The sequence below is a fragment of the Budorcas taxicolor genome, chromosome 3 (assembly GCF_023091745.1).
Source record: "Budorcas taxicolor isolate Tak-1 chromosome 3, Takin1.1, whole genome shotgun sequence".
Classification (NCBI taxonomy): domain Eukaryota; kingdom Metazoa; phylum Chordata; class Mammalia; order Artiodactyla; family Bovidae; genus Budorcas; species Budorcas taxicolor.
In genome coordinates this window covers 110,367,689-110,390,604 of record NC_068912.1, presented here as the reverse complement: position 1 = coordinate 110,390,604, position 22,916 = coordinate 110,367,689, and the positions used below count along the sequence as shown (strand labels likewise).

The 22,916-nt window shown below is 41.9% G+C and overlaps 1 protein-coding gene across 3 annotated transcripts in view; it reads right to left on the bottom strand.

The window, feature by feature from the left end:
- The window catches only part of KIAA0319L (KIAA0319 like), a 102,545-nt gene that overhangs the window by 39,643 nt on the left and 39,986 nt on the right, over nt 1-22,916 (bottom strand). For 2 of the 3 annotated variants that reach the window (XM_052636908.1, XM_052636907.1), the window contains exons 4-5: nt 2,597-2,840; nt 34-135 (exon numbers count right to left, since the gene is read on the bottom strand). The exons of the other annotated variant lie outside the window; for it this stretch is intronic. In XM_052636908.1, coding sequence (XP_052492868.1) covers nt 34-135; nt 2,597-2,840 — 346 coding nt within the window. The remainder of the gene's footprint in view (nt 1-33; nt 136-2,596; nt 2,841-22,916) is intronic. 3 annotated transcript variants of the gene reach the window in all.

Here is a 22,916-nt window from a genome sequence, read left to right as displayed (position 1 = left end):
GAAAACACTATACAAATTAAGTGGATGTTTTACCTGCATCTGGTTCTGGAAGAACAAATGCATTTAACTGAACTTCATTCTTAGGTAATGTAATCTGAACACTGTTTCCAGCAGACACCACCAGTTCCTTTATAACTGGAAAGGAAGTCAATACACATGAGATAAGATATTAGGTCCAGACTATCTTATTTCTCTCCTTTCTTTTGTAGTCAGGTTTCTCCTATAAACAATTTTCAGCTATTGTCTTCATTTCTTCATTATTTACCAACGCTCTAATCCCTTGAAATGTGACTCTGCCCCACTTTTTCACTGAAAAGAATCTTCAGAGGTCATCAACAAAGTGCTTTTAGCAAATCTAATAGCTGTTTCTCAACCCTCAACCTTCACCTCTGTAGCATCTAATACTGCTGACTGCCTCCATCTTAAAAAACTCTTGGTTATTATACCATATTATTCCACTTTCTTCCTTTCTCTCTGAGTTTTTCTCCACTGTATTTTAACTACAGTCTTTCCCTAAGCCCTCCTTATATAGTACTTTTCACAGAATTCAATAAATAGAATTTAGCTCTGTTTCATCATCTTTATGTTGATAAAAAACATAAAGTTCCTCAAAGAAATGTTGACCACAGGGCCAGCCTTAATTTTCTTTCCATTTCAACCGATATAACCACAGACTTAGATAATTCCAAGAATCTTAATTGGTCTTTCCTCTGCTAGTTCTCCCTATTCTAATCCATTCTGTCTTCCTAAAACACCTATTGCCAAATTTTTCTAACATACTCACCCACCATTTTACTCTTCTACTTAAGACCCCCACTCACACTTCGTGCTTCAGTCCAAACTCCTAGAGATCCATAAGAGATCCATCATCACTGGATTACATCGTCTCATCCTTCCTACCCCTGATTCTGCCTCTAGCTATATTCATTTTCCCTCTTGGGCTCCGTGGAAACCATGGTCTATGCTAGGGGACATAGCTAAAACTATTTTCTTCAACTGGGGTGTATTCTTACAACCAAAGTACAGTACTTTGTTTCTGGCTTAAAAGCCAGTCTTCTTTCCAAAAAAATCTTTCCAGACCATTTCAGTTCAAACTAATCTACTTCCTTAACTACTTCTGCATTTGGAACATCCACACCAGCTAATAATTAGATACTATCTTTCTGCTATTCACCAGCTACTTCATACAAGTCAAAGTTTCTCAACAGACCAATTATCCATGTGTGTGTTGAGGGTGAGGGGGTATCCTGCACCCTGTAGTACCGAACCTGGGTCTCCCGCAGTGCAGGCAGACGCTTTACCGTCTGAGCCACAAGGGAAGCCCTAACAGTATATCCAGTCACTACCAACTAACTAGATGTCAGTAGCACCCCTCCTCCACAGCTGTAACATTCAAAAATGTTTACAGGCTTTTGAGAACCACTGATTATATAAATCTTATTTCTCTAACAATAATTGTTCATTTGGATGAGACCCAAGAACTAAGAGAGCTTAAAGCAAACAACTGGCTGGTTCATCCATATTCCAAGACTGGGAGGTGAAAAGGGTTTCCTACACAAATATGAAATTTGAGATTTATCTGTCTGCTTGGGAATACTGAACTAAGGGAGAAATGAAACCATCCATTATGGAAACTTCAGCATTTAGACACCCAAGGATGTGGAAGAACTGCTGAAGCAATTTTTCAAAAGAGGAAAAAAGAAAAGAAACCACTATACTCAGAGAAAGTATAATGGACAAAAATACAGCGCAGCCCAAATCTGTCATAATTATACCAAAAATCACAACCCTCCTGCCTGAACACAAAAATTATTTTAATGCCACAGGACTGAAACCCTGGATTTCACGTTATATTACCACCAAAGGAAACCTTAGGAAGTTAAAAACTGGCAAAAAAAAAATTCATTTTCACTGGCTTTGCTTCACCCTGTTGACTTTTTCAGGAGATAAAGATCAACTTAGTTTCCTTGATTTACCATTTCCTCCTAATATCTCAGAATGGAATTTATGAAGCAGACCTGCCGCTAAAGGAACACTCCATATAAATCTCCTCTCTATGAGCTGCTTTAAAAATAAAGATGCAGAAATGTCTGGCGGTCCACTGGTTAGGACTTAGCACTTTCACTGCTGACGCCCAGGTATGATCCCTGGTCAGGGAACTAAGATCCCAGAAGCCACGTGGTATGGCCTAAATAAGCATTTTTAAAGAGAAAATAAAGACGCTATCAGAATCAGAGACACAAATGTTCTGACCTATGATCAGCCATTCAGAAGGCAAACAGTTGTGCAGATCCAACTTTCTTCCCAGTGTGTCTCTGCTTGGTTCCCTGATCATCATTTAACTGAGTCTAGGCAGTGGAATTCTACTCTAGACAGAGCCTCATAAATCCCCATAGGTTGGAGCTTACTGAAAAAAATGATTGAGAGACCATGTACTATAATTACAGGGATACTAACTAATAGGATTATTTCTTTAATCTACAGTATTTATTAATAAAAGTCATGCCTCTGTCCTTTCTTCCCACTAAAAGGGAACACTTTGATCAAAATCTCTATCTCCCCATCGTATCTCCAAGGAGAGAAGCAAAGGGCTCACCTGGGTGTGGTGTGGAGGTGCTCTGGAAAGAGGCCTGCGGGGTAGGGGTGGCATAACTGTAGGAGGGAGCCACCGGCAGAGGGTGAGCAATCAGGACTTTCTCAGGGCTTTTTGCTTGCTGAATGCTAGGAGTCGCACTGGGATCCTCTGATGCCTCACGCTGAACTGATACATCGGACCAACCAGGAATCTTCACACTCAGGTCTGTGGTTAAGGGATTAAAAATTGTGTCTGTGCTGTGGACCTAGAGAAATGCAAAAATTTATTTGAACCGGCCAAAGTTATACAGTCAGTTTTTAAGATAATGTCTCATGAAATAACTGCAAGTTAAATGCTTTTTTGAAAAATTCAAAACTGCCAAAAATAGTAAAGAAATTAATCTTACCACCTAAATTGGTATTAAAAAATATTGATATAAATCTTCCCAGTATTTTTCTTTCTATGCAAAAAGTTTTGCTTAAAACAAAGCAGTAATAATCGCTCCATGTGTACGTTTACCTCCTTTTCTCACTTAACATTTATATTCAATCTTTCAACAAATATATATTAAGCACTTATTATAAAGCAGGCCTGTGGATCCAAAACATAAAATATAATGACTGTGCTCAGCAAGTATACAATCTAGTGGGACTAGAAACACAAGCCAAAATGGTAACTATACCTTTAAGAGCTATGACTGAACCAGAGAAACACCGTCAGAGTACTTCTCTTTCTTGGAGAGGAAGCATGTGAAGAAGGATAGTTTAATAAATAAATGAAGACTTTCTGGAGGCAGAGAGTCCTGAGATGAGTTTTAAAGGGTAAACTAAACAAGAGGCTGAAGGGAGAGACGCGAATAGCCAAAAGAAATGAGATTGACATGGCTAGTGTTGGGAAGCAAGGGGCATAAGCAAAGTGAAAGGCAGGGTGTTGAAACAGAAGGTAGGCTGGAAAGACACTCAAGGGCCACACTACAGGAGACTGTGGGTGCGCTTAATCACTCAGTCACTGTGACCCCATGGACCACAGCCCCCCAGACTCCTCTGGCCATGGGGATTCGCCAGGTAAGAATACTAGAGTGGGTTGCCATGCCTTCCTCCAGGGAATCTTCTGAAACCAGGGATTAAACCCAGGTCTCCCTGAAACTAACACAGCTTTGTATCTGAACCAAATTTTTTTTAAAAAAGCTGGTTCATGCCCTTTGCAGTAAATTCCTGCCTCCATCTCTAGGCTCAGACAACCACAGATTTGTTTCTGTCACCATTAACTAGTTTGGGCTTTTTTAGAATTTCATATAAAAAGAATCACATACAAACTATTTTTGTTTCTGGCTGCTTCCCCTCAACAGAACATTTTTAAGATTCATATCATGTCATACCACTCTTTTTATTACCGAGTAACACACTTCCCAGGTGGCACAGTGGTAAAGCATGCCCCTGCTAATAATTCAGGAGACGCAAAAGACAAGGGTTCAATCCCTGGGTCAGGAAGACCCCTTGGAACAGGAAACGGAAACCATTCCAGTATTCTTGCCTGGAAAATTTCATGGACGGAGGAGCCTGGCAGACTACAGTCCATAGCGTTCCAAAGAGTCAGATTCGACTGAGCACACGCACGCGTGCACATGCACACACACACACAGTCCACCATACAGAGATAACACCAAAATTTGTTACTCATTCATTACTGAGGGAGATTTAAGTTGTTTTCAGTTCTCAGCTCTTATAAATAAAGCTGGTCTAAATGTTAGACTAGAGATCACTTCAAGAAAATTAGAGATACCAAGGGAACATTTCATGCAAAGATGGGCTCAATAAAGGACAGAAATAGTATGGACCTAACAGAAGCAGAAGATATTAAGAAAAGGTGGCAAGAATACACAGAAGAACTGTACAAAAAAGATCTTCATGACCAAGATAATCATGATAGTGTGATCACTCATCTAGAGCCAGAAATCCTAGAGTGTGAAGTCAAGTGGGCCTTAGAAAGCATCGCTACAAACAAAGCTAGTGGAGGTGATGGAATTCCAGTTGAGCTATTCCAAATCCTGAAAGATGATGCTGTGAAACTGCTGCACTCAATATGCCAGCAAATTTGGAAAACTCAGCAGTGGCCACAGCACTGGAAAAGGTCAGTTTCCATTCCAATCCCAAAGAAAAGCAATGCCAAAGAATGCTCAAACTACCGCACAATTGCACTCATCTCACAGGCTAGTAAAGTAATGCTCAAAACTCTCCAAGCCAGGCTTCAGCAATACGTGAACTGTGAACTTTCAGATGTTCAAGCTGGTTTTAGAAAAGGCAGAGGAACCAGGGATCGAATTGCCAACATCCACTGGATCATCGAAAAAGCAAGAGAGTTCCAGAAAAACATTTATTTCTGCTTTATTGACTATGCCAAAGCCTTTGACTGTGTGGATCACAATCAACTGTGGAAAATTCTGAAAGAGATGGGAATACCAGACCACCTGACCTGCCTCTTGAGAAACCTATATTCAGGTCAGGAAGCAACAGTTAAAACTGGACATGAACAACAGACTGGTTCCAAATAGGAAAAGGAGTACGTCAAGGCTGTATATTGTCACCCTGCTTCTTTAACTTATATGCAGAGTACATCATGAGAAACACTGGGCTGGAGGAAGCACAAGCTGGAATCAAGACTGCCAGGAGAAATACCAATAACCTCAGATATGCAGATGACACCACCCTTATGGTAGAAAGTGAAGAGGAACTAAAAAGCCTCTTGATGAAAGTGGAAGAGGAGAGTGAAAAAATTGGCTTAAAGCTCAACATTCAGAAAACAAAGATCATGGCATCTGGTCCCATCACTTCATGGGAAATAGATGGGGAAACAGTGGAAACAGTGTCAGACTTTATTTTGTGGGCTCCAAAATCACTGCAGATGGTGACTGCAGCCATGAAATTAAGAGACGCTTACTCCTTGGAAGAAAAGTTATGACCAACCTAGATAATATATTCAAAAGCAGAGACATTACTTTGCCAACTAAGGTCCGTCTAGTCAAGGCTATGGTTTTTGCAGTAGTCATGTATGGATGTGAGAGTTGGACTGTGAAGAAGGCTGAGCGCCGAAGAATTGATGCTTTTGAACTGTGGTGTTGGAGAAGACACTTGAGAGTCCCTTGGACCGCAAGGAAATCCAACCAGTCCATTCTAAAGGAGATCAGTGCTGGGTGTTCATTGGAAGAAATGATGTTAAGCTAAAACTCCAATACTTTGGCCACCTCATGTGAAGAGTTGACTCACTGGAAAAGACTCTGATGCTGGGAGGGATTGGGGGCAGGAGGAGAGAGGGACGACAGAGGATGAGATGGCTGGATGGCATCACTGACTCAATGGACATGAGTTTGAGTGAACTACAGGAGTTGGAGATGGACAGGGAGGCCTGGCGTGCTGCGATTCATGGGGTTGCAGAGAGTCAGACACGACTGAGCGACTGAATTCAACTGATAAATATTAGAATACAAATGTTTCCATAAACACATTTTAATTTACCTTGAGTAAATACTTAGAAACATTTATTGCTAATTATATATATGCTTAATTATAAGAATCCTTTAACGGTGTCACTCAGTCATGTCCGCCTTTTGCAACCCATGGACTGTAGCCCCCCAGTTTCCTTTTGGGAGAGACTGACTGAGAGGGAAACTGGGTCTTCTTCCGATGGGTGAGGCCATGCTCTGTAAATCTTTAATCCAATTTTCTGTTGATGGGTGGAGCTGTGTTCCCTCCCTGTTACTTACCTGGGGCCAAACTAGGGTGGCAAGAATACACAGAAGAACTGTACAAAAAAGATCTTCATGACCAAGATAATCATGATGATGTGGTCACTAATCTAGAGCCGGACATCTTGGAATGTGAAGTCAAGTGGGCCTTAGAAAGCATCACTATGAAAAAACCTAGTGGAGGTGATGGAATTCCAGTTGAGCTGTTTCAAATCCTGAAAGATGATGCTGTGAAACTGCTGCACTCAATATGCCAGCAAATTTGGAAAACTCAGCAGTGGCCACAGCACTGGAAAAGGTCAGTTTCCATTCCAATCCCAAAGAAAGGCAATGCCAAAGAATGCTCAAACTACCGCACAATTGCACTCATCTCACAGGCTAGTAAAGTAATGCTCAAAACTCTCCAAGCCAGGCTTCAGCAATACATGAACCGTGAACTCCCTGATGTTCAAGCTGGTTTTAGAAAAGGCAGAGGAACCAGAGATCAAATTGCCAACATCTGCTGGATCATCGAAAAAGCAAGAGAGTTCCAGAAAAACATCTATTTCTGCTTTATTGACTATGCCAAAGCCTTTGACTGTGTGGATCACAATCAACTGTGGAAAATTCTGAAAGAGATGGGAATACCAGACCTCCTGACCTGCCCCTTGAGAAATCTGTATGCAGGTCAGGAAGCAACAGTTAGAACTGGACATGGAACAACAGACTAGTTCCAACTAGGAAAAGAAGTATGTCAAGGCTGTATATTGTCACCCTGCTTCTTTAACTTATATGCAGAGTACATCATGAAAAAGGCTGGACTGGAAGAAGCACAAGCTGGAATCAAGATTGCCGGGAGAAATATCAATAACCTCAGATATGCAGATGACACCACCCTTATGGCAGAAAGTGAAGAGGAGCTAAAAAGCCTCTTGATGAAACTGAAAGAGGAGAGCGAAAAAGTTGGCTTAAAGCTCAACATTCAGAAAACAAAGATCATGGCATCTGGCCCCATCACTTCATGGGAAATAGATGGGGAAACAGTGGAAACAGTGTCAAACTTTATTTTGTGGGCTCCAAAATCACTGCAGATGGTGACTGCAACCATGAAATTAAAAGACGCTTACTCCTTGGAAGAAAAGTTATGACCAACCTAGATAGCATATTCAAAAGCAGAGACATTACTTTGCCGACTAAGGTCCGTCTAGTCAAGGCTATGGTTTTTGCAGTAGTCATGTATGGATGTGAGAGTTGCACTGTGAAGAAGGCTGAGCGCCGAAGAATGGATGCTTTTGAACTGTGGTGTTGGAGAAGACTCTTGAGAGTCCCTTGGACTGCAAGGAGATCCAACCAGTCCATTCTGAAGGAGATCAACCCTGGGATTTCTTTGGAAGAAATGATGCTAAAGCTGAAACTCCAGTACTTTAGCCACCTCAGGTGAAGAGTTGACTCATTGGAAAAGACCCTGATGCTGGGAGGGATTGGGGGCAGGAGGAGAAGGGGACGACCGAGGATGAGATGGCTGGATGGCATCACGGACTCGATGGACGTGAGTCTGAGTGAACTCCGGGAGATGATGATGGACAGGGAGGCCTGGCGTGCTGTGATTCATGGAGTTGCAAAGAGTCGGACATGACTGAGTGACTGAACTGAACTGAACTGAACTGAACTGAACTGAAACTATGGTGGAAGCTTCCATAACCCTCTTATCTTCTCCATCAATAGGCAGTTCAGTTCAGTCACTCAGAGTGTCCAAGTCTTTGCGACCCCATGAATTGCAGCACGCCAGGCCTCCCTGGCCATCACCAATTCCCAGAGTTCACCCAAACTCATGTCCATCGATTCAGTGATGCCATCCAGCCATCTCATCCTCTGTTGTCCCCTTCTCCTCCCCCCCTCAATCCATCCTAGCATCAGAGTCTTTTCCAATGAGTCAACTCTTCGCATGAGGTGGCCAAAATACTGGAGTTTCAGCTTTAGCATCAGTCCTTCCAAAGAACACCCAGGACTGATCTCCTTTAGGATGGACTGGTTGGATCTCCTTGCAGTCCAAGGGACTCTCAAGAGTGTTCTCCAACACCACAGTTCAAAAGCGTCAATTCTTCAGCGCTCAGCTTTCTTCAAAAAAAAAGAGAGACTAGAGATCTCTTCAAGAAAATTAATGATACCAAAGGAACATTTCGTGCAAAGATGAGCACAGTAAAGGACAGAAATAGTAAGGACCTAACAGAAGCAGAAGATATTAAGGCAAGGTGGCAAGAATACACAGAAAAACTATACCAAAAAAAAAAAGAGGAAAGAATACTAACAGAGATAAAGAGGATAAATGATAGGGGTCAGTTCCTCAAGAAGACACAATAATCCTAAACATTTATTTATCTATAACAGAACTTCAAAGTACAAGAAGCTAATCTAACACTAGGAGACACAAATATATCTATAAAATGGAGTGTGATATTCCATTCTCTCTCTAAATAATTTATAGAAATTAATAGAAAATAAGGATACAGGAGATCTGAACCACACTAACCAATCTGTTCTGACATTTATATAACAGCTGCCCAACAATAACAGCAGTATACATATTCATTTCAAGTGCACTTGGAACATTTACCAAGATAGACTGTATTCTCAGCATTGAAACAGAGTCTTAATAAATTTAAAAAGATTTAAGTCATACAGCATTCACTGGCTACAACAGCACTAAATTACAAGGAACAGTACAACAATATCTGGAAAATCCCCCAAACATTTGGGAACTACATAATACTATTCTAGATAATCCAAAAGTGAAAGGAATAAGCAAAATGGAAATTTGAAAGTATTCTGAACTGAATGAAACAGTAAACACAAATACCAAAATCTGTAGGATGTGGCTAAAACTGTACTTAGATGGAAATTTATAGCCCATATTAAATGCCCATATTAAAAAGAAGCGAAAACGAAACGAAACGAAGCCGTTCAGTCGTGTCCGACTCTTTGCCGTAGCCCATCAGACTCCTCCATCCGTGGAATTTTTTAGGCAAGAGTACTGGAGTGGGTTGCCATTTCCTTCTCCAGGGGATCTTCCCAACCCGGGGACCGAACCTGGGTCTCCCGCATTGCAGGCAGACGCTTTACAGTCTGAGCCACCAGGGAAGCCCTATTAAAAAGAGTGAGTGAAGTCACTCAGTCATGTCCGACTCTTTGTGACCCCATGGACGGTAGCCTACCAGGCTCCTCTCTCCATAGGATTTTCCAGGCAAGAGTACTGGAGTGGGTTGCCATTTCCTTCTCCAGGAGATCTTCACAACCCAGGGATCGAACCCAGGTCTCCCACATTGTAGGCAGACACTTTACCATCTGAGCCACCAGGGAAGAGCCCTATTAAAAAGAAGCACGTCTCAAATAAACAACTTCAGATTATACCTTAAAAAACTAGAAAAAAAGAGCAAATGAAATCCAAATTAAACAGCCATGAAATAGTAAAAAATTAGAACAAAATGAAATGAAATAATAAAAATTCGAACAAAAATCAATGAGAGACAAGAGAAAGCAATAGAGAAAAAGAAATGAAACCAAGGATTGTCTTCAAGAAAATCTAGCCAGACTGATCAAAAGGAGGGAAGGAAACCATTTCCTATCCTTTTCCAGCCCTAAATTTAAAATCTAAAACTATAAAACTTTTGAAAGAAAACTTAGGAGAAACCTCTCTTAGATAGAAGATCAAAAGCATGATCCATTGAAAAAATCGCTAGGCTCTTCAGTTCAAGGATATTTCCATTTAAAATTTTTTTTAAAAACACTGCTTACAGAATGAAAAGCAAGCCAGAGACTGAGAAAATATTTGTAAAACACATATCTGATAAATTACTTGTATGCAAAATATATGTGTGTGTGTGTGTGTGTATATATACACATATGTGTGTGTCTATATATACATATACATATGAAAACAATCCAATTTTTTAAACGGGGGAAAACATGAACACTTTACCAAAAACATATGGATAGCAACTAAGAAAAGATGAACATGAAAAGATGTTCAACACCATTAGTAATTAGGGAAATGCAAACAAAACCATAATGAGACACTATTACATATCTATTAAATGGCACCCCACTCCAGTATTCTTGCCTGGAAAATCCCATGGATGGAGGAGACTGGTAGGCTACAGTCCATTGGGTCCCAAAGAGTCGGACATGACTGAGCGACTTCACTTTCTTTCACCATATCTAAAATGAAAAAGACTTATACCAAGTGATGGTGAGAATGCAGAGGAATGAGAACTTTCATACATTACTAATAGGAATGTAAAATGGTACAACTATTTGGGAAATAATTTGGTAATTTTCTTAAAATATTAAATACAGAACCTATGATATGACCCAGCTATTCCACTCCCTGGTATTTACCCAAGAAAAATTTAAACGTATGTTCATACAAAGACCACACAAATGTTCCTAGCAGCTTTATCTATAGCCAAAATCTGGAAAAACCCAAATGTGCATCAACAAGTGGATAAACAAATCATGACATGTCCACACAGTGGGACACTATACAGTAACAGAAAGAATCCAACTACTGACACAAACAACAAGGATGGACATCGAGACATTGCGCCAAGGGAGGACCACATGTTGCCTGGCCCCGTTCACACGGAAGCCCAGAAAAGGCAAAGTTACACAAACCGTGGGCAGCCAGGGCTGGGAGAGGGAGCAGGGACGCACAAGGGAGTGTGGCTCGTTTCGGGCAAACGAGCACCAGGGAAGTTTTGGGGCCATGGAAATGTTAACTGGCTGTGGTGATCATGCACAACTCTGTGTTGTTGTGGTTTAATTGTTAAGTTATGTCCGACTCTTTGGGACCTCATGACTGTAGTCTCCAGGCTCCTCTGTCTGTGGGACTTCCCAGACAAGAATACTGGACTGAGTTGCCATCTCCTTCTCCAGGCAATCTTTCCAACCCAGGAATCGAACCTGTGTCTCTTGCATTAGCAGGCAGATTCCTTACCACTGAGCCACTGAGCCACAGAGGGAGCTATACAGCTCTCTACATTTACTAAAATCACTGAACTGTACACCTAAAAGGAACGAGCTGCTGCTGCTGCTGCTAAGTCGCTTCAGTCCTGTCCGACTCTGTGCGATCCCATAGACGGCAGCTCACCAGGCTCCTCTGTCCCTGGGATTCTCCAGACAAGAATACCAGAGTGGGTTGCCATTTCCTTCTCCAAGGAATGAGCTTTAAGGTATGTAAATTATATCTCAATAAAATTGTAAATTACACCTCAATAAAAGAAGAGAATATAATGTATGATTCTATTTAAAAACTCTAGAAAATCTATAATAACCTAAAGCAGATCAGTGGCTGCCTAGAATAAGGGAGGGAATGGAAAAGAAAGACAGGAGTAAACTCTGGGGGTAACAGATATATTCATGAACTATTTTTATAATGATGGTTTTATGGGTATATATATATATGTTAAAAATAATCAAATTACACAGTCTAACATGCACAGTTTAGGGAATTCCCTGGTGGTCCAGTGGTTAAGGACTCCATGCTTCCACTGCAGAGGGGCATAGGTTCAATCCCTGGTCAGGGAACTAAGACCCCACAAGTTGTGCAGCACAGCCAATAAATAAATAAACAAACAAACCATTAAAAGAATGTACAGTTTATCGTGTCAATTATGTGACAATAAAGCTGTTTTTTTAAAAAGTATGGTGTCGTGCTCGCTGCAGTAGCATGGTGTCCACAGAAGAGCAAAGACTCTATTCAGTGTGGCTGGAGTGGAAAATAGAAGGCGGTACCAGAAGTGTCATTCATCCGGCCAAACATGTATTACTATTGGATGCACATCCCTTTCCCCTCATGAGACTGCTTCCACTTTTTTATTAAATAAATACTATCTCACCGTTGAGTGTGAAGCTCTTTCTTTACCTAGGAATTACTGCTTTAGAAGAGATTCCCAGAAGTAGAAGCATAGAAGTATTTCTCAGTAAGGCAGGCAGATTTTTATTTTTAAAGAAGCAGTTTACTATCATTATTATTATTATTTATTTTTAAAGAAACAGAAAAAGGAGATAGGGAACAAATCATTTTACTTCAGAAACTATGAAGTAACGCCAAAAGATTTTTAGGGATGATACAGGGTCAGGGAGACTGGGGCAGTTTCCTTGGGGCAATTTTTTCTGGTACTCGACAGAAATCATAGAAACTAACCCAACTGCATAAATCACGCCCCTGATGTCAACAGCTGTTTCTTCAAGGAAGCTTTATTCAGAATAACGAAAGGTTTCTATTCATACTCTTTTTCTCCATCCCTTCATTTCTCTCCCCCTTCTCCCTCTTCCTTCTTCCCCACCTCTACTCTGGGCCAACCTTCTACACACAGGGCAAGCCAGACCCACTGATTAATATCATAATTCAAAATGACAAAAACTATCCTCCATCATAAGCTAAGCAGAATTGTTCTGAGCAGGAGCCTGCAGTGTATACACGGCATGTTGATGCTTATCCAGGTAGTATCACCACAGTCCAGGGAGGAGCTCTCCTTCATAAGACACATGCTACACTAATGTCTACTAAATAGTAGAGAGTGATTCACAAAAATTCAGCCCACAACACATTTTTAGTTGAGACACAACTATATTAAAACAAAAACTACCATTGTCACTAACAAAAATCCTACCAGAGGAAAGATATCTCTCAGTAGCAAAGCCAGGGGGGCTGAATGACACATCCCAACCCAATTCTCAGCAAAAGCTGAGATTAGAACATGGCAGGGTTTATCTTTTTAATAGTCAGTTACAAAGTTATAGCTCTCAAAATCTCCTTGAGAAACTAAGACCATCCATGAAAGGAGAAATGGGGAGGGATGATAGGAGTGTTAACTAAGACATGGCTAGTTTTTTTTTTTTACTTTATTTTACTTTACAATACTGTATTGGTTTTGCCATACATTGACATGAATCCACCACGGGTGTATACAAGCTCCCAATCCTGAATCCCCATCCCATCTCCCACCCCATATCATCTCTCGATATGGCTGGTTTTGAGACTGTTTTCCCCATGGCTCAAGTTCTGCCAATCAGCAAAAGGCTGATAATGGAGCCACAACAAAACTCTCTTTACTTCTTGCTTCATAAGTTAACTTACAAAGTAGTCAACAAACACATTTTCAAATTTATTTCACACAGTAAAAAGCAGATAATCACATCAACCAAAGACAAAAACCACAGGATCATCTCAATAGATGCAGAAAAAGCATTTGATAAAACTCAACATCCATTCATGATAAAAGAAACTATTACCAAAGAGGATATAAAGAAAATATATCTTAACATAATAAAAGCCACTTAGGACAAACCCACAGCCAACCCAATACCTAACAGTGAAAAGCTGAAAGCCTTCCCAATAAATTCTGGTACAAGACAAGAACTTCTAATAGTACTGGAAGTTCTAGCCACAGCAATCAAACAAGAAAAAGAAAGAAAACGTATCCAAATTAGTAGGGAAGAAGTAAAATTATCACTGTATGCAGGGGACATGACACTCTCTCTATATGCTGAGAAAACTATAAAGACTCCACACAAAAACTGTTAGAACTGATGAATGAATTCAGCAAGGTAGCAGGATATAAGATATATAGACTATGTAGAAATCTGCTGCATTTCCTTACACTAATAATGAAATATCAGAAAATATAAAAAATTCCATTTAAAAATCACATCATGTAAGACCGGATACTATAAAACTCTCAAAGGAAAGCATAGGCAGAACACTCTAACATAAATCACAGCAAGATCTTTTGGGATCCACCTCCTAGAGTAAAAAAAAATACTACTAATTAAACTTAAAAGCTTCTGCACAGCAAGGAAACCATAAACAAAATGAAAAGACAACCCACAGAATGGGACAAAATACTTGCAAATGAAGCCACTGACAAGAGATTAATCTCCAAAATACATGAACAGTTTATACAGCTAAATATCAAAAAAAACAAACAACCCAATCAAAAAATGGACAGAAGACCTAAATAGACGTTTTTCTAAAGAAGATACAGATGGCCAACAGGCACATGAAAACATGCTCCACATAGTCAATTGTTAGAGAAATGCAAATCAAAACTACAATAAGGTACCACTTCACAACAGTCAAAATAGACATCATCAAAAAGTCTAAAATAATAAATCCTGGGAGGGTATGGAGAAAAGGAAGCCTTCCGACATTGTTGGTGAGAATGTAAACTGGTGCAGCAACCATGGAAAACAGATTCCTCAAAAAATTAAAAAGAGAGTTACAGTAAGATCCAGGATGATATATCTAGAAATATATACATCTATATATATACCATATATCTAGAAAAGACAAAAGCGCTAATTGAAAAGATACACGCACCCCAACTGCTCACAGCAGCACTGTTCACAGCAGCCAAGACATGGAAGCAATAGATGAATGGATGAGGATGTGGTGTGTAAATCTGGTAGGCTACAGTCCATGGGGTCGCAAAGAGTAGGACACGACTGAGCGACTTCACTTTCACTTTCACTTTATAGACACGCACACAATGGAATACTGGATGCATACATGTGTGCTCAGTGATGTCCAACTCTTTGCGATCCCACGGATTGTAGTCCACCAGGCTCCTCTGTCCATGGGATTATCCTGGCAAGAATATTGACATTGACATTGAAGTCGCTCAGTCATGTGCGACTGTTTGCAACCCCATGGACTGTAGCCTACCAGGCCTCTCCATCCATAGAATTTTCCAGGCAAGAGTACTAGAGTGGGTTGCCATTTGCTATTTCCTACTCCAGGGGATCTTCCCAACCCAGGGATTGAACCCATGTGTCTCCTGCAGCTCCTGCATTGACAGGTGGATTCTTTACCACTGGGAAAGCAATGGAACATTACTCAGCCATGAAAAAGAATGAAACAATGCCATATGCAGCAACATGGATGAAACCTAGAGCTTATTATGCTATGTAAAGTAAGTCAGACACAGAAAAACAATTATATCATTCATATGTGGAATCAAACAAAAAAGTAAAAATGAACTTATTTACAAAATAGAAACAGACTCACAGACATGGAAAACAAATTTATGGTTACCAAAGAGGAAAGTGGCAAGGGGGTGGGGGAGGATAAATCGGGAGTATGGGATTAACAGAAGCACACTCAGTCCAGTTCAGTTCAATACAGTCGCTCAGTCGTGTCCGACTCTTTGCGACCCCATGAATTGCAGTACGCCAGGCCTCCCTGTCCATCATCATCTCCCGGAGTTCACTCAGACTCACGTCCATCAAGTCAGTGATGCCATCCAGCCATCTCATCCTTGGTTGTCCCCTTCTCCTCCTGCCCCCAATCCCTCCCAGCATCAGAGTCTTTTCCAATGAGTCAACTCTTCGCATGAGGTGGCCAAAGTACTGGAGCTTCAGCTTCAGCATCATTCCTTCCAAAGAAATCCCAGGGCTGATCTCCTTCAGAATGGACTGGTTAGATCTCCTTGCAGTCCACGGGACTCTCAAGAGTCTTCTCCAACACCACAATTCAAAAGCATCAATTCTTCGGCGCTCAGCCTTCTTCACAGTCCAACTCTCACATCCATACACGACCACAGGAAAAACCATAGCCTTGACTAGACGGACCTTAGTCAGCAAAGTAATGTCTCTGCTTTTGAATATGCTATCTAGGTTGGTCATAACTTTTCTTCCAAGGAGTAAGCGTCTTTTAATTTCATGGTTGCAGTCACCATCTGCAGTGATTTTGGAGCCCACAAAATAAAGTTTGACACTGTTTCCACTGTTTCCCCATCTATTTCCCATGGAGTGATGGGACCGGATACCATGATCTTCGTTTTCTGAATGTTGAGCTTTAAGCCAACTTTTTCGCTCTCCTCTTTCACTTTCGTCAAGAGGTTTTTTAGCTCCTCTTCACTTTCTACCATAAGGGTGGTGTCATCTGCATATCTGAGGTTATTGATATTTCTCCCGGCAATCTTGATTCCAGCTTGTGCTTCTTCCAGTCCAGCGTTTCTCATGATGTACTCTGCATGTAAGTTAAATAAGCAGGATGACAATTTACAGCCTTGACGTACTCCTTTTCCTATTTGGAACCAGTCTGTTGTTCCATGTCCAGTTCTAACTGTTGCTTCCTGACCTGCATTCAGATTTCTCAAGAGGCGGTGTAAAAGAGACAAACAACAAGGATTCACTGTATAACACAGGGAACTATATTCAGTATCTTATAATAAACTATAATGGAAAAGAATTCTTTAAAGTATGTATCCATACACATGCATAACCAATTCACTTTGCTGTACACCTGAAGCTAACACAATAAATCAACCATAGTTCAATTAAAAACAACAACAACAGATAATCGGATAAAAGAACCAGAACTTAGATTAGAGGAGAAAGGGTACAGTTATAGCGGAAAAAAGAATAAGGAAGAGGTATTATGGATCAGGCACTAATACCTTTAAAAAGGAAAAATACAGTAACAGGGATTTTTAAAAATAATGTCACGCATTCATCTTTGGCTGTGTGGGTCTTTGTTGCTTGGGAGCTTTTCTCTGGCTGCGGTGAACGGGGGCTCCTCCTGTTGCGCAGCACAGGCCCTAGGGCGCACAGGCTTCGGCAGCTGCAGCGCGTGGGCTCAGGAGCTGCTGCTCCCGGACTCCAGAGCACAGGTTCAACAGCGGCGGTGCGTGGGCTTAGCTGCTCCTCGACATGTGGGATCTCCCTGGACCAGGGACTGAACTGTGTCTCCTGCACTGGCAGGCAGATTCTTTACCACTGAGCCACCAGGGAGGCCCTAACAGGGATTCTTGGATACTCACAACAAAGCAACAGGCTGCCCAGTTTTTCTCTCAATACAACAAGCCACTCAGGTAAGGTTAAAAAGGTGGAGGGTGGGGGGTGTTAAGGATGTGTTTAGTGAACATATACACACAGACAACACGGGAAGGGCCTAGGTCACTAAGATGTGAGAAACCCACAACCCTGGTCCAGCCCCAGGAAGGGCACCTGGGGCTAATAAAAATTTTGGTGTCTGCTGCTCAGATAACTGAGAATAAGGAGCTGGAGAAAACTAGATCCTCAGAGATTCCAAATGTGTCAGGAAATAATAACCAGAAGAATGAAAGAACCCTTGGCAAAAATTTCACAAGCCTAAAGGATTAAAGGAAAGATTTAAAAACAAAAACTAAGAGAAAGCAACCAAGTGGAAAACCCTGAGAAACAAACCAAACCAAACCAAAAGTATGGATGAGGGGAAACAAAACTGCTTGGGTTTCTGTCCTTGGTTATGCAAGGCTCTGCTGCTGCTGCTCACACCCCACGCCTCTATCTTCTGGTAAGAGGTAAGTTCCGACTTTCTGTAGAGTCAGCACAAGCTTTCCTTGGTGATAAAAGACAGCAGAGAAGTGTCCAAGGGCTTGGCTCACTTATCCTTCTCAGACATGTGTTCTTCAGAAAGCCACTTGCTTGTAGGGGTTGAAAAGGTGTAATATTGACTACAAACGGGGAGATGGTGCTGGTAGAGAGAAAGGAGCACCTCAGATCTTCTGAAGTCAAAGCTTACATGTGGGGATACCTAATTGGGCCTTTATTTCCAGGGCTCAAAGAGAACACTCTCCTTTCAGAAAGCAGGATTGGCAGCAGTTAATTGCCAATGACTGAACTCCTTGCACTGCAAATGTTCCTGTACCCAGTCAACAAGCTTCCATGCTCCTCCCACCAACAATTCAGAGGTTCATTACATAGAAAGGATAAAGTACTTAAACCAGCAGTACAAGCTTCTCCTTCTCTAAGGTGAAAAAGGGGAATAAATTCATGGCATTCCTTTCCTCTTCTAGAATTGCTAAAAGTTCACAATACCTACTCTCGGATGCAATATGTACATATTTTCAAAAGAATGAAAAAATGCTATTGACAACCCCAGGCCTTTGCAATTCTGTACGCATTCAGGCAAAGAGTAATTTACCATACAATTTCTTCCTCCTTTGGATGCAGACTTGCTTGACCTACCCTAGTGAAAACAGTACAAACTAAAAACTAATGCTGCTAGTCAGTCTTCCCTAATTAGAAGATCTGCAGTGCACACATTTCTCTTACTCTCTCTAGTATGTTAAACAGAAGTTTGAATTCCAAGTCCTCTTCTGAAAGAAAGGCCTAGCAGTTAACTATTCTGAATGCACAAGGTGATCAGACCACCCCACCAGCAGTCAATATTACACCAGAGCTATCCATGGCCTTCAGGATGAGACTGAAACTCCTAAGCATGGTGTAAGGTCAAATCTCATTGTCTGGATCTGAAGACTTCACTTTCCCCATTTTTTCACAATGCTTTCAGTTCCCAACATGTAATGCCAAACTATGTAACGTCTCTGTGTAACACTGCACAAAGCCCACTTCCACTTCCAGGGTTTCAAAGTTCAAGCTCAGTATTCTTCCCTCCAGGTCCACCCACTCTCCACGTTAGACCATAAAGCTTGAGATCCTGTCTGTGCTTGCATGCATGCTAAGTCGCTTCAGCTGTGTCCTACTCTTTGCCACTCTGTAGACCACAGCTCGCCAGGCTCCTCTGACCATGGCATTCTCCGGGCAAGAATACTGGAGTGGGCTGCTGTGCCCTCCTCCAGGGGATCTTCCCAACCCAGGGCCTGAACCTGCGTCTCTTATGTCTACCTGCACTGGCAGGTGGCTAGCAGCAATTTATTACCACTGTCTATGATTGGTGAACAATAAGAAAAAGAACTCCCCAGCCAACACAACTTCAGGATCCTCCCCCCATGACATACCTGAATTCTATAAGGCCTAAGTTTGAGCTTTCACCATCTTCCAGTAGACTGTCAGGCCTAAATCTACCATAAGTCTAATTTTGCTTGTCTAATTTTATGGATCATAGTTATCCTGTAGTGTGCTGACTGTGTTCATCTCTGCCAATGCTGTGTTCAGTGACTTCATATTCTAGTTTGAAACTGGTCACGGTGGTAGTATTTACACCACATAAATTAGCAAAAGTCTACAACTCATGACTTGACTTTGTTTTATGGGGGAAGACCTAGTTGTTAAACACTAACCAGACCACGACTGTTACTGCTACAACGATCTACACTTCCTCTCCTTTAAAAACCAACTTCTTTTTCTCTTCAAAAATTTCACTGAATTGTCTGGAATTTCTATTCCACGATCAGAAAGTCACCAGTATGCTCAGTACCTTCATAGTTTGTTCCCTAACCTCTCGCAAGACAGGCTACATTTAAGTTTTCAGGATCTGGTACAAAATGAAAATGCGGCTTACTTGTTCAAAAATTAAGAATCTCACGATAATGAGAGCAGAACACTAAATCAAGAACGAGGCCTCTCTCAGTGCGAGGGCTGCAGAGGCCGCATGCTCATAAAGTGATCCCTGATCTCCTTTTTTAAATTTTTAGTTTTCTCTAGTTGCAGCGAGTGGGGGTTATTCTTCCTTGCAGGGCCCAGGCTTCGCATTGCAGTGGTTTCTCTTGTTGTGGAGCACTGGCTCAGTAGTTGCGGCACACAGGCTTAGAGACTCCGCAGCAAGCGGGATCTTCCCAGACCAGGGATCGAACTGGTGTCCCCTGAATTGCAAGACAGATTTCCTTCCTACCCCTTGGACCACCAGGGAAGCCCCCTCTGACCTATTCTTAAGGGTAAGTCTGCATGCCTCTAAGGATGCAGTTTCCCATGTATCTTCAATGCAATCGCTACCTATTCTCCCATACTTCAAGATTAAAGGTGAGATGCTATTTTATTTGCTCCCCTTCTCAACACCCTTTGCAAATCATTACTCTTTCATCTTCTCTGTAAAAGCCTCTTCCCTCTGCTATCTTGCTGCACTACATTTCAACTCTCATCACAGCTGTCATCTCTCAAGTTACTCATTACTCCTACATTACTGATGGCTTTGACATCTGGCTCTCAAAATTTCTCTTCACTGCAAGTCCTTGCCTCCAGAGTAAGAGTAAAAGGACAGACTCTGCAGAGAATGAGACCGCCTGTGTTCACGTTTTGGTACTACCACAGAGTAGCTATGCTGCCTTGGCCATGTTCCCTAACCTTTCTTTTCCCGAGTTTCCTCATTTATAAAATAAAAAATGGTAGCAGCAAGTCATAGGATTTGTTGTATAGATAAAATGGTTAATTCATGTAAAAGGCTCAGAAGAGTACCTGACACACAGTAAGTACTCAGTAAACATTAACTGTTGCTGTTATCATCATTCCCATCATCCTTACTAAAGGTCTCAAGGTCTACATGGATAACTCATTCAACATGTTCTTTGAGCTCCTATCACCAATAAATTTCTTCTCTGCTCCATCCCAACAACTCTCTTCCATAGCTTCACCCTAGACCTTGTAATCACCATAACTTCTACACCTCTGAAATCTGAAATTCAAATATCCCCCATTCTCAGGACTACCTCCTGTCCTTCCAGCACATGTACCTGTCCCCCGTATCTGTTTCCCATCACCAAAATCTCTGAATGCCAGACTCCTGTACTGAACCTCTGTCAACCCCTCCCACCTTTGCCTCTCTTCCTTTCTTCTTATATCTATCTCTCTTCTATCCACTCTCTTGACAATGACCTCCATTTCCATGCCTCAATTTCCTTCCCTACAAAACTGGCAAAGTTCTAATCTTGGATGAATCAAACCATCAACCTTTCCTTGACAGGGTTGCTGAGAGGTCCTGAGGAGAATCATACAACTATGATTGTAAATGCATGCTCTCCATCTTCAAGGCTACCCAGCCATCTTTCTATTTCCTTACCTTGTTTACCATCTCCTATCCCGATCAATGGTCATTTCAGACCTTTACCACTCTCTCCAGATCTCTCATTCACCTGCCTACTACCCACCCATCCCCACTCCACTTACCTGATTCTACTTTCAATAAATGATTTATTCCACTTCAGGAAAAAACAAGAATGAGGTTAGAACTACCACAATGTCCTTCTCTCGAACCAGCAGTCCGCCTTAGTCACACCTATGCCCACTCACTCCTTCCTCCTATCACAGGGAAGGAGACGTCTCTCCTTCTGCGTAAGGCTCATCTGGTCCTCTGTGCTCTGTATTCTAACCCCCTGCCCTATGAGGCTGTGCTGTGCTCAGTCGCTTCAGTCGTGTCCGACTCTTTGTGATCCCACGGACTGCAGCCCACCAGGCTCCTCTGTCCATGGGATTCTCCAGGCAAGAATACTGGAGTGGGTTGCCATGCCCTCCTCCAGGGGATCTTCCTGACCTGGGGATCGAACCCACGTCTCTTAGATCTCCTGCACTGGCAGACGAGTTCTTTACCACTAGCACCACCTGGGAAGCCCTATAAGGCAGTGGTTCTAAGTGTGGTTCCCAGACTAGTAGCATTGGCACATGAGGAACTTGTGCTTAGTCACTCAGTGGTGTCCGACTCTTTGCGACCCCATGGGCTGTAGTCCGCCGGACTCCTCTGTCCATGGGATTCTCCAGGCATGAATACTGGAGTGGGTTGCCATGCCCTCCTCCAGGGGATCTTCCCAACCCAGGGATCGAACCAAGGTCTCCCATAGTGCAGACGGATTTTTTACTATCTGAGGCACCAGGGAAGCTGTAGAAATGCAAATTCTCAGGCCCGACTTTAAACAAAGTGAATCAGAAGCTTTGGAGCTGGGACCCAGCAATCTGTTTTTAACAGGGCCTCCAAGCGATTCTGTTGGAAGTTTAAGATCCTCAGCCCTGAGGGAGAACTGTCTTTGTCCTCTTTCCCATATCTTCAACTTCCTTTAGGACAATGGTTCCCTTGCCCAAAGAGCCGCCTTCTTGACTGCTCCATGGAACTTCTTGCACTTCTCCATTCTATTCATCACACAGTAACACATCTGACCATTTCATTCCCTGTTAAGATAAAGACTAACATTTTAAGAAGGCCTGAAGGCTGGCTCTTCCAATCCCAAGGAAGGGCAATGCCAAAGAATGATCAAACTACCATACAACTGCATTCATTTCACACACTAGTAAGGTTATGCTCAAAATCCTTCAAGCGAGACTTCAGCAGTATGTGAACCGAGAACTTCCAGCTGTACAAACTGGATTTAGAAAGGGCAGAGGAACCAGAGTTCAAATTGCCAACGTTCATTGGATCATAGAGAAAGCAAGGAAATTCTAGGAAAACATCACTTCTGCTTCACTGAATACACTAAAGACTTTGACTGTGTGGATCACAACAAACTGTGGAAAATTCTTCAAGAGATGGGAATACCAGACCACCTGACCTGTCTCCTGAGAAATGAGTATGCAGGCCAAGAAGCAACTGTTAGAACTGGACATAGAGCAAAGGACTGGTACAAAGCTGGTAAAGGAGTGCGTCAAGGCTGTGTACTGTCCCCCTTATTTAACTTATACACAGGGTACATCATGAGAAACGCCGGGCTGAATCACGAACTAGAATCAAGACTGCTGGGAGAAATACCAACAACCTCAGATGCTACGCTAATGGCAGGAAGTGAAGAAGAACTAAAGAGCCTCTTGATGAGGGTGAAAGAGGAGAGTGAAAAAGCTGGCTTAAAACTCAACATTCAAAAAACGAAGATCATGGCATCCAGTCCCATCACTTCATGTCAAACAGAAGTGGAAACA